This window comes from Pyxicephalus adspersus, chromosome 7, assembly GCF_032062135.1.
Source record: "Pyxicephalus adspersus chromosome 7, UCB_Pads_2.0, whole genome shotgun sequence".
Classification (NCBI taxonomy): domain Eukaryota; kingdom Metazoa; phylum Chordata; class Amphibia; order Anura; family Pyxicephalidae; genus Pyxicephalus; species Pyxicephalus adspersus.
The window spans coordinates 15,525,030-15,538,031 of record NC_092864.1 but is presented as its reverse complement, the minus strand read 5'-3'; the positions used below and the strand labels follow the sequence as shown (position 1 = coordinate 15,538,031).

The window sequence follows — 13,002 nt, the reverse complement described above, 5'->3', positions numbered from 1 at the left end:
GGAAGAAATTGTAGGCGGGTAGCAGCCCCTCTATTGTGATCTAACTTATCAGTAATCACCCAAAAACAGCTGGGTGGTTACTGAAAAGTGCCGGGCGGTGCGCCCAGCTAAAAGGGGCTGGGGGGAACACTGTGTATATATATATTTCTGGTAACAGGACAGAGCAGACGGTCTCTGTATCCAGTGTTTCCCTGGACCTGCCTTTAATCGTGAGTTTGGGGCTTTATTTAGAAACACCAAAGGAATAGGCAGCAGTATGTCTCCCTGCAGCTAAGTTGTTCCCTTCTACTGCCTTACAATGCCTTGTTCTGCACTGTATCTCCAAATGAAGGTTGCCATTTTGGTCGAGGCTTTGCTTCTCAATGTCAGAGCCTGCAGCAAGGAGAACAGTGAGCAGCCCAGCAGCGACATCACCAAATTCCACTTCAAATCTCCTGAGTCTAGTAGTCCAAGACAGCAGTGCCTGAGATCTCACACGGCATGTGTACAGCTAAGAGTCTGTTGGTAAAGGTTTGCCTAGGCACCCTCAAATAACAGGACATTAGGAGGAATTTCAGACAAATATTAATTTGGGTACTGCTTAGGAAATCTTTATATTTTAAGTTCAGGTCCACTTCTTCTTTCTTTTCTTCACATGGCAGTGTTCTAGCCAGGCTATTGGCTACTCTATTATATGTTAGTGCAGCTTTACTGGTCATGGATAGCTACTTGTCCCATAGTTTATCTGTATTCTCCCCCCAGAGGGAGACACTTCTGCACTAACAGTTGACTTTAAGCTCCCGCAGAAACCATCTTATCTCCTGACAGCAGACACTCTTCATGAGTTGTTGTGCAGAGGTGGCATTCCTAATACTTTATAGTAACAAAGGTGCTGTCTGGATTACAGGAAGTGAAAAGCTTTTCTGCTTGGTGTTCAATGAGCACCCCTCTGCAGCAGCAGATTTGCAGGAAAAGTGCCCACCGTGGGACAGCTTATATTTGAACTGATGTGTCATTCACGAAGGAAGACTGGAAAAATCAATATTAATGGGACAAATACCGGTCCCTGGCTAATAAGGCTACACTATTATAACTTTTTAAAGAAAAACTGTCTCAATTTGGTGTTTGCAAGAAATTAAAGCGGAACTAAATCCCGCTATACTCACCTGTCCCTGTTCTGTCACAGGGCACCAACATCTTCTTCTTGCGATTTTTGGGCATCTTGATTGTCCAGGTTGGGATAAAGCCTGTGCAGGCTAATGGGTATTCATTCAGTCCCCACAACCACAGGGGAGGCCGAAATTGCTGGGTAATCAACCAACACTGACCTGCGCTTGGATGACATTTCCACGGAGCGATCAGGCAGGCGAGACTGCTTATTGCAGAAGGGACATTGTCTGTCACTTTCTGCAATAAAGCCCTGCCTATTTTTTTTTGTTTATTCTGTTTAGTAGCATTGAAGATATAGTACAAAAACACTTTATTGCCTACGCTGGTTGTGTAATTTCAAAGAGTTATACAAAACATTTATCATTTGACATAAAGATATAGAAAATATTGGAAAAAAACGCTGTAGTATAATGCCAGGAATGTTTATCAGCTGGTCCACCCATCTATAAAATTACTAAAGAGCAAACAGAGAGTAGGTGGATCAGGTGATAGACAACAGGGGATGTCAATCAGCCACATTCTATTGGTTAGAAAGAAAAAGAAAATTGAAATGCCCTGCCTGAAAGTGGAACTATAGTTCTGCTTTAAGGTACAGCTATATGCAAAACATAAACAATAATATGTAAATCTAGGAACTACGATTAAATACCTTTGTTACTTTAATTCTTGTTTATCCTCAGTAATCCATTTGCTAATTACCTGGTGATCCTGCCAGTTCTATGCAGGGTGGCAATGCTATTTTACTAGTAGTGCGTTCATTGCAATGTTGCCACCCTGAGTGCTGGCATGTTTATGTGAACTGAGGGGGAGGATTAGTGTTGTCACCATTTATAACCCTCTTCCTTGCCAGCGCAGGACATAAATGTGCCAGGGCCCAGAGACCTAGGAGGGCACCATAAATTTAAAGGGTTGCACCCTTGGATCCCTTCTCTGGGTTTCAGTGACGAAAAGACCACTTAGTTCCAAAAGCAAGGTTAGTTGAAGAAAAATAGTAAGTAGGAAAACTGATAAAAAAAGTTTCGCACTCTTTAGGTTTTACGTCTTTAGACATTCATAACGCAGACTTCAATGTGAGCGATAAAGATTCTCCTCCTTTACCATTCCTCGCTTTATCTAAACATGCAGACCATTGCAAGGGAAACTTAACTGCACCAAAGCTGTGAAAAAGAGGTCAATATCCCTTCATTCTGTTTTTCCATTAAAGAGCCCCAAAGTTACATAATAATTATTAAGTGGATTATATTAAAGTGTTTTAGGAACGCGCATGGATAAGTATGCCAACATTCCAGATTATCAGGACACAACGTATTTAAAAGCCTCATTTCCTCTCAAATAGCTGTTTATGTAGAGCAGTAAGTTGCATTGCTGTAACTCTAAATCCGTGATTAGAACATTTGGTGTCACGCCTCACTCTATACACTTTATTTTAAGCAAATCGTTTTTTGGGAAACTGTTTTAAAGTTGCCCGGAGATCCTGGCAGTAGTGCAGTGTTATCAGTCTGGTTTGTGGGATTGGTCAGTATTAAGCTACGTACACACTTCCAATTATTATCGTTGGAAAACGAACGACGAACGATCCTGCACGATATCTACGAACGATCGTATAGCACCGATCCTGCACATAGAGATAACGACACGATCGTTCGTAGATATTGTACACACAATAGATACGATCGTTTGAGCGATAGAGGAACTATGTGCACGACAGGAAAGTGAACGAACGTTCGTTCATTACGCATGCTCAGCCCATGGACGATCAACGAACGATCGTACACACGAACGATGTTCAACGATCGTCGTCCAATCTGATCCGCCGGTCCGGTCGTTCGTTTCCAACGACTTTCCTCGTTCGTCGGCGTCGTTGGTTACTTTTTTTACGAACGATTTTTGCCCAATCGATCGTTCGTCGTTCGTTCGTTTTGAACGATAAAAATTGGAAGTGTGTACGCACCTTTACAGAGAAGATATATTGTGTTAAGATTATGGGGAAGTGGGTGAGAGGGTCGGTTAGAGGTTGCAGCAAAAGGTCAGTGCAAGGATTACAGGGAGGGTTAGTGTTAGGATTACAAGGAAGGCTCCTCTACAGATTACAGGGTAGGGTAGTGTTTAATTTTATGAAGAAGTCTTGTGTGAGGATTACAAGGTAGGTTAGTGTTAGGGTTACAGGTAAAATAAGTGTTACAAGAAGGGTTAGTGTTACAGAATATTAGGATTACTAGAAAGGTTAGTATTAGAATTACAGGAGGGGTTAGTGATAGGACTGCAGGGACATTTATTAATATTATTACCTGGGGGTTTAGTGTTCGTATTACAGGAAAGGTTAGATTAAGATTCCAGGGAAGGTTGGTTTTAGGGATGGTTAGTAGTAGTGGGCAGGGCAACATATGACAAAGTATTGCCAGTTGTTGTTGCCATAGACATCCATTACCACTATAATTCTGTGAGCTTTTAACCACCCCCCTATGGTCCAACATTTTAATGCCCACCTTTTTATTAAATTGTGTTTTTTCATCTCTTTGCATTGTGCCCCAACTGTCCAGTGCCCCTGTGTTGTGACACAGCCGGGTAGGTACTGAAAAGTGCTGCGTGGTGCACCCGGATAAAAGGGGCTGGGGAGAACACTGACCTTAATATTATTATTATTACACCGTATTTATGTAGCGCCGACATATTACACAGCGCTGTACAAAGTTCATAGTCCCCTCACTAGCTGTTCCCCCAGAGGAGCTAACAATCTAATGTATCTACTGTAGTGATATGTCATTAATACAGTCTAAGGCCAATTTTTGGAAGAACTAATTAACCTAACAGCAAGTTTTTGGAATGAGAGAGGAAACGGGAGTATCCAGAGGAAACGCACACAAACACGGGGATAACTAACAGACTCCATGCAGATAGTGTCCTGGCCAAGATTCAAACCTGGGACCTAGTACTGCACAGACCAGAGTGTTAACCACTGAGCCACCGTGCTGCCCTGACCTACAAGTTTTATGTTAAGATTACATGAAAGTTTGTAGTTAAATAGAGAGTAATATTGGGATTACAGGTAGATTAGAATACATTTACACCTCTGTGTTTTTCAGGTCACACATTTTAGGTGTATTGAATCTTAGATGTATTTTTACATATTACTATTTATTCTTAAGGAAAAGTGTTGTTGTTTTGCTAAAAAGCGTACTTAAGTTACAACAAGCAAGATTTCTTTAATGCACAGTACTAATGAGGTATGAGTGTACCTATAGTGCATATATGTGTGTGGGGGGTAACATTAGTGTTGAACACTGTACGCTCCTGTAAGCTACCAGTGCTGATTCCCCAGCGATGAAAGCTAATGCATGGATAATGTATATCCCATTAGGGGGTAAATTATAACTCTGTTCTTTGTTTATTTCAGAGTAAGGCTGTGATGGAGGGTCCCTGCTTGATAATAGCTGCTCAGAGGGACAATGCAGTAACCTGTTTCCACTCACTAATGGCCAGGTAACACCAGTGTATTTCTGTCAAGAATAAAACACAGGAGGATAATTAGCACAGGAAATGAGTTGAATAATTTAGAAGAAGCACATTGATCCCATCTCATTGTTAATACAATGAGCATTTTCCATGTCTATAAAACAAATATGGCTGGATAACCAGGCAATGTGAAAATCCTTTCTTGCAAGGTAGTGGTATGTTAACTTTTGTAGAGGCTCTCAGGAGTCTGCAAGGATGGATTTCTTATTGGACTTTGTGATTAGATGTCAGTTTCATGTCTTTGATTTATAACCCGTTTTCTCTGATGCGCTCCCTGTGCATTATTCTTTTTTTTTTTTACTTTATCTTTAAGTATATTGTTTTCCTGATTGTAAAAGTTGACAAACATTGCTTTCTCCTTCTGCCCCCCTTTGTCTCTATTTTTCGGGGAATACTTTGTGTAGAATACTGGGCACTGCAGAACACAACTAACCTTCTCTTCACCAATATTATTTTGTAATAATACAGCACCAACATACACTGCCCTCCATAAGTGGGGTAGTGTTATGATCTGGGGTGCCTATTGGCGCAGTGTTATGATCTGGGGTGCCTATGGAGACGGTGTTATGTTCTGTATGTTCTGGAGTGTCTATGGGGGCAGTATTATGATTCAGGTTGCCTATGAGGGCAGTTTTATGATCTGTGGTATCTATGGGGGCAGTGGTATGATCTGGGGTGCCTATGGGGACAGTGTTATGTTCTGGAGTGTCTTTGGGGGCAGTATCATGATCCGGGGTGCCTATGGGGGCAATGTTATGATCTGGGGTATCTATGAGGGCAGTGTTATGATCCGCTGGGACCCCAATATAAAAAAAAGCAGAGCCAATGTCTAAACTACCATCTACTATGTCAGAATTATAGCCCTGCAATCAGTAAAGCTCATACTTCCTACTGATTGGAGGAATTTAGCTCTGAATTAGCCTAGTTTGTGTTAGACCACTTCAGGGAGACCACTGATTCCACACACAGTTCTCAGAGGCACCTCTCTACAGCATGCTGGCAGGGAACATGTTTTTATATTCATGCTGTCACTGCTTTCTGAAACAAACAAACTGTAATACTGATGACTTGGACTTTAAAGTGTATGTTAAGGCAAAATAAAACACATGCAGTACATTCCTGTAATACATGTACATTTTGTATTTGTATGCACTTGCAGAAAATCTACTGCCTAAAAAAGGAAAACTTAACACTCCTAATAACTAGTACATTCCGATACATTCTTTTGGGTTTCGATACATTTTAATTATATTAGAATGAGAACTCAGTGTGCAATGTTCTTTGAGAATGACGCCACCTAGCTGTGGAACTGTGCATACCAAGGAGTACATTCTCAAACACACGGATCATTGAGTTACACAATGTCACCTTTACAGAAACCTGGCTCGAAGCTGCACCGCTGGGACTGAAATAACCCTCATTGACATTGACTCTGGCACTCGACTGAACCTAGTCTGGTCACTTGTTACGTTCCAAGGCAGTGGAGGTTAATTCCCGACATGGCACTCAAGGGGTCAGAGAGAGAGGATTTGGTAGACTGAAGCCGGGACAGTTCGGTTTCCTCTGATGGATTACGCTCCATCAAAATCCGTTTATAGAAAGCTTTTGTTATGCTCCAGATTAGATAGTGTGTTAGGATTTCTGTGACTAAGAAGATGTCACAGAGCGCGCTATACATACAGCAACTGTGCACCGTGAAGGGCATGGGGACTTAGTAACCCAGCCGGCACACTGGCTGGTATTCAGCTGTGACATATGTGATGTGCCACATGCAGGCAGAATACAAACTTTGTCCCCTATTACCCTGGGCATACCTGAGCAAACCTCTGTCTGAGGCCAATGCAACACAGAGGAATGTCATCGCCGGCCACGCTGCTTTACCAACAAATCCCCAGCAAGTTTACTTCCCATGTTAGGTGACATTTCAGTGTGACGCACACAGGGTGACTCATTCTTTTGCTGTGGGAAAAAGGAAAATAATTGATGATTAGTTTTCTGTAACTGAGATTTCTTCTAATTTCTTATATCTAATGCCTCCTAGATCCATATGATCCTTTACGGGAAGGTTTTTTTTTTTAGGACATATGCTGGCTGCCTTTGCTGCCTTTACCTACAGGCAATGTTGCCTGCCTGGTGCTCATACTAATCCAATAGCAACAGATACGAAAATCTGAAGCTCTGGTATTCCTAATCTCCATGCCAGTTCTGTCAGTGATGTAAAAAATAATAAAACAATTGGATTATTAACATATTGATAACTCATCACATTCCAGTGCTCTGTACTGGCAGAGCTAGCTGAGTACCAGCCACAACTCTCATCACACTTGTTCTCACACAGATATATTTTGGATGGAAGGAAAGGGGTTTTGTCCTGCCAGGTTAGTTAGTGAATGCTAATCACTAGTTAGCCCTTTTTATGTTTATCATACAGGCTATTTATGGGGCTTTATATTCACTGCTATTTTTCAACTCTAAGCCATACAAAAAAGGAGAGATTGCTTCAGGTCTCTGTACTTTAAAGAACTTTCTGACTTCTCCCAGCATTTTCAGTAACTCCTTCTTCCTATATTGAGTTGCATGTATATCCCTGGCAACAAAATGCACAGAAATCAGAGACCTAAGTAAAATGCTACAGAGAAAGCTATATGTATCTATGTTTAAACACATACCATGCATCTGTCCTTGCGTGTATAGCTATGTATGTGTTTGTGTGTGTGTATGTGTGTGTATATATATAAATCACGTATATATCTATCACATATATTATGTACCTCTTGCATGCTAATATATTATAGAACATGCTGCCTGGAGCCTGGCGGGAGGCTATGTCAGTCCCATTGGGAATGTGTGTTGATTTCTTCCTCTCATTCAGAGGGAGGGGGGGGGACACAGAGCTCCCGAGGATCCCCCCCACCACTCCTTAGCTCTTATCTGTGATGTTCAGCTCCTCTATCCTTAGAACCATGAGTTATAGCCAGCTGCACAGGAAAAGTAGGCCAGGCAGAGTTTAAAGCGTTCTATTGAAAGAACACAAAACCCAGCAAAGGGATTTTACTCAGCAGAGCAGGATTCTGGTTGGGTTCACGGAAATCATCTTTTCTGTGGGGTTAGTTTTCAGGAGACTCAGAAAATGCTCCTTTTTTTTAAAAAGGCGGCTTTCAGAACTTCTGTGGTCAAGGTGCATTTGACACCCGATGCAAGATCTCCCTTATTTGTGCATCCCTTCTTCCTTTTGTTTTCATCATCAGGATCCCAAATTATATGTTAGATGAATATGTAATTATGTAGTACTCTGAATTCAATTAGGCTTGAAATTCTGCTATGGAAAGTAATATTAACCAGTGAACTGCTAACGCTGCATGCACATCTAAAAACAGAAAATCCTACTCCGATTATCTAAACTATAGTAAAGGTCACTATTTTCCTGAATTTATAGGATACACATCAGCATTATAAATCATGATATTTTTTTGAACAATATGGTAATATAGGATTCTGTTGAGGTCATGTGACCTAAAGCCTAGGCAGGCTGGGTCATGTGATCTCAGGCTACCAGGAGCAATGTTTTATTAGAGACAAAAGCAAATCAGTTATGTTCAGGCAGATAGACCCAGTCTGGTAAATTTGCAGTAACATAAAAGAAGTACAAAGTCACAACACTGTGCAGCGCTCCAATATAGAAAGCAAAGCCATATTATTTAATGAGCTAATATTTTTATTACACATTTATATAGCACCATCATATTACACAGTGCTGTACAAAGTCCATAGTCATGTCAATCTAATGTCCCTATCATTGTTATATGTCTTTTATATTTTGGGGGAAAGCCAATTAACCTAACTGCATGTTTTTGGAACGTGGGAGGAACCTGGAGGAAACCCATGCAAACATGGGGAGAACCTGCAAACTCCATGCAGAAGTGTCTTAGGTGGGATTCCAACCTAGGACCTAGTGCTGAAAAGGCCAGAGAACTTACCTCTGAGCCACCATGCTGCCCGTGGCTGCTTATGTACTTCCATAATCACAAACTATACAGAGAATCAGGGTTTGTAGTTTATTAACACACATTGATAAAATGATACACGCTGATCTTTTTCTACATGCGACTCTTAACGAAATCATGTAAGAGATGACTTTTACTTCAATTAATTGCAAGCAGATTAAGCAGATGTCTCAAAGTTCTGCTAGGGAATGCCAGCTGTTGTAACATGACTTCAAACACGTGTGAGCCCTTTTTAAAGTCCATCACTTTGTCAGTATCTGAGTAGTAGTAGCATTGTCACCCTAGCAAAGGACTACAATCACCCCCACCATCCCTTTTATTAATAATGGAGAGTAATGGTCTACAAATGTGGGTCATGTGACCAGACTGAAATTATTCTTGGTTCCCGTTGTGATCATCATGTTTGGCACTGACCACAAATAAATTGTAATGACCTAAAACAATTTTTTTATAATAATGTAATATCTTTTTTTAATAATGCTGAATTTTTTTTTCTTTTACAGCATTCACCTGCAAACCGGACAGAACTTGACACAAGCTTTGCTGAGTCCCCAGAGCCAGCCCCAGGTAAGCACCACATGTCTGCACACTCCTGGCTGCAGCTATTCATTGTGCTGACATGACTAACACAAACCAGACACTGGCCAAGTTGTGGAAAATTGCATTTATATTGTTTATTTCATTTAGCGGCAGTGAATTGCATTTCGGCTGCTCCTTTGGGAATTGAGAGATAAGAGTGAGATGTGCTGACTGAGTGATCCCGCTTCATCTTCTCATTTCTGTGTCACCTCATTTTCCCTCCCATCTATCTCCAGCAGCCAACCCTTACCTCATCCACTCTCCTATTCTTTCTGCAGGCCAACAGGATTCTCAGCTGCGTTTTTGATTCACTGACCCCTGACAGCATTCACCAAATTGTGCCTCAGGCCTTGTAAAGGAGCCGTGGTCTATATATATATATATACAATGCTCATCAACTCTTCAATGTCAACTCAAAGTCACTCTGACAATTCATCCCGAGAAGTTAAAGAAGACCTATTGCCAGCTCATCAAAAAGTGTGATTAATTTATATGACGCATGGAAATTGTGATTTAGCAAACTGGTGAGGTTATTGTATCCAATATGCAGTGCCTATTGTGTGAATACGGTTCCAAATGCCTAATAGAGTTCCCCATCGCTCATGCCTTAAAGAAGCCCAATTACAATCTGTGGGTAATGTTTTACAAAAACAAAGGTGTCAGTATGCAAATGTGAAAATGTATGGGAGAGACAGTAATCTATAGAAGACTTTGTGCTGGGATACTGATGGCAAGGAAAACTTTGACAGCGTACTTACATGAAGGCCAACCCCATCTCATCTTTTTTGGGACTTACAAGGATTGGATTTTCATTAGGCATCTGCAGACTCTTCTCAAGGTTTTTATTATAAGGGAAACCTTGAAATACCTTTCAGGTATTAGGGAACCCTTTCTCTAAATACTATAACCACTGGTATATTAGTATGATGGTCAGTGAGAAGAATGCCTCTTTTATTACTGGCCGATGGGAATGCTGTTACCCTTACAGGTAGCTAAAAAGATCATTGGTGTCACTTAAACTGACCTGAGAGGCACAAATTGCTCCTTGCTCAAGGAACCCCTAGCACCTCTGGAGGATCCCTAGCTGAGAAACCCTGATCTATGCAAACATAAAACTTGCTCCATACCGCCCATCTCCTATTGTGAGTTGTCACCAAACAATGGTTGAGAAACAGTGCAGAGGATGCAGGTGGTTTATTTCCTCTTCCCCCGGCTGTTACTTCCCCTGTGTGTGACTGCCAACTGACAACCCGTGACAGGTCCACTTCAGCTTATTCAAACCCCAACTCCGGCTCAACCTTTACATTTAGTTTTGATGGTATGAGAAAACATTAGATCATCTGTCAGGTCTTTATTGGACATTGGGAAAGAGATGAGAAATCTTTGCAATGGTGACACAGATGAAAACAAGTGTCTATTGATACATTTAGCTATGATCATAGGATTTCTCATCCCTGAGGCATCTGCTAGCAGTTCAATACTGGCGCAAATATCCCAATGGATCCCCGTTCAGTTCATCTGTCTAAAAGCCAGGCCGACCTTCTCATCATGATTGATTACATGGCCTGTGTGATCTATTCCACATGGACCCAGGCCTTTGAAATGGCAGCACATGTTTTGTCATCTTGACTGATCCAGCTCTGTTTTTGTTAATACCTGTTTGGCTGTTTTCATCATTTGCTCCTTGAAACAGTAAAAAATGGCTGCTTTTGGAACTTGGGCTCTATCACATGATCGAACCATGGCATCCCCTTTATTTTATTCTGCATGATATTTCTTTCTTAAAGCCCAACTCTGGGCTCAGCCCACCCCTGTATCCAATGCTCCCCTACCCTAGTATTATGTGCTTTTTGTTTTTCCCATATACGTCCATTTTTTTAATTGTCTTTGGGCTGGTCATGTGACTGGTGTGGTTTTCTACGTGTTCTATTCTTCTCCTAGCAGTTTTACATTACAGCATTATCTCCATCATTATATTGTGAATGAAGGATACTGGGATGTTGGGTTGACACCTTCTCAGGGAGCAGAGCCATGATATATCTAATTTTTACAATCTCCTATGTCTTGGATATTGAGTTACAATGGGGGTCATTCAACTCACAAGACTAGAAGAGAGTAATGGGAGATAACCTGGTGAGATGTTTAGCCTTCCATGGCCAATAAGCAGCTGATGATAACTCAAAATCCTCTCACTTGCACAGCACAATAGAAATGGACACAAACCATAAAACAAACTTTAATTGCTGGTGCCAGTTCAAAAAGAACAAAACTGACTCCATTTTGTCAAAAAAAAAAACTGAGCCGAGATACCATTTCTCTTTTCCTATCTCTTTTGTATGTTTTGGAATGTATTTATTTTTGGTTTCTAAATTAAAAAAAAAAAACAACTGTTTGTTCTAATGTATCTATAATCCGATGTCTGTGTTTAGTGTTTTTTCTTTTTTTTATTAGCATGATGGTCACATAATCAGTATATGTAATATAAAGAACACTGCATTAGACTGAAGCTCCTCCATCTGGCTTAAATTCTAAATATTATTTGGGTCCTCTAAAAGTGGGTCTGAAGTTTTGATATCTACTGAGAAACATCCAGAAATATCAGCAAGATTTTTTTCTTAATTAGCTACACACATATATATATATATATATATATATATATATATATATATATATGTGTGTGTGTGTGAAATCATTAGGACACTACCTTGGTTTAGAATTGGTGATGTCTGTCACTGTTCTCCTTGCTGGAGGGGAAGCTGTACCTGAGAACCTGTAGTGCAAGGATCTCCTCGCTTTCAGCTTCATTCATTCTGTGGATTTATGTTTTCTGCTTCTTTCTGTTATCTATTGATCATTTATTTTACAGTCACAGATAACAGGTCACAAGGGCTTCCAGTTTTGCCATTAGGGAGTATACCCCAGCTTCTCTAATGTGGCCTCCTTCGTACAAAGACACAGAACAAGGCCAGGCAGGTCGGTAATTGGACAAAGATCACCTACACACAATACAGTGACTAGTTTATCATTTGCTTATATATTCGGGAATTGTATGAAAGAACAGACTAGTATGGACAGAAATACAGTACTTGGATCAATGAACACATTGGGCCTTATTTATTACTGGACTGGAGAAGATAGACTTTCATGGGAGAACATGGGTGATCCAGCAAATTTAGAATGGAGCTGGTCCACATTTTAAAGTATTTGTCGATGATTTTATGAAATCCATTCCATCTCCTACAGAACTTTAATAAATCAGGCCCATTGTCTACCATATACAAGGTCTTCTTGTCTTCTCCAAAACCAAGAAGTCCATAACTTTTACAGCCTTTTTTGTTTTTTGTTCTTCTTACCTGAAGTACATCAATGAGTTAAACCCACCTGTATCACCCGACTAGCAATTGTGTGCAATTATACAAAAGTAAGATATTAGGACTGGATCCGCTCCCCTTCCTCTTCTTTTCTTTTTTTCTCTCTGTTCTTTGTTCGCTTACTTCCCACCTTCAGTACATTTCTTCTACTTAATAATTAAAAATCCCAGGGACTCATCACAGCATGTGGATTATTCCTCTGTAAGCTTTGCCATGCCTGTCATCCAGTAAGCTCTATTTAGACAACGATGCCCTTAATTTTTCTTTTACTGGTTCCCCTGCTTGTGCATATCCTTTGTGCACCCCGCTCGGCATGCGGCGTATTTCTCTATTATTATATGCGCAGCGTCTGCAGTTATTAAAGTAAAATACATAAAAATGACTGT

General features: G+C 40.6%; 1 protein-coding gene across 1 annotated transcript in view; it reads left to right on the top strand.

Annotated features, from left to right (window-relative positions):
• LOC140334763 (dynein axonemal assembly factor 8-like) overlaps positions 1–11,650 on the top strand; it is a 55,462-nt gene extending 43,812 nt beyond the window's left edge. Inside the window, exons 28-30 of the mRNA XM_072417004.1 lie at positions 4,544–4,629; positions 9,170–9,233; positions 9,524–11,650. Of these exons, the coding sequence (XP_072273105.1) occupies positions 4,544–4,629; positions 9,170–9,233; positions 9,524–9,601 (228 nt within the window). The 3' untranslated portion in view covers positions 9,602–11,650. The remainder of the gene's footprint in view (positions 1–4,543; positions 4,630–9,169; positions 9,234–9,523) is intronic.
• Positions 11,651–13,002: the final 1,352 nt, after the last annotated feature.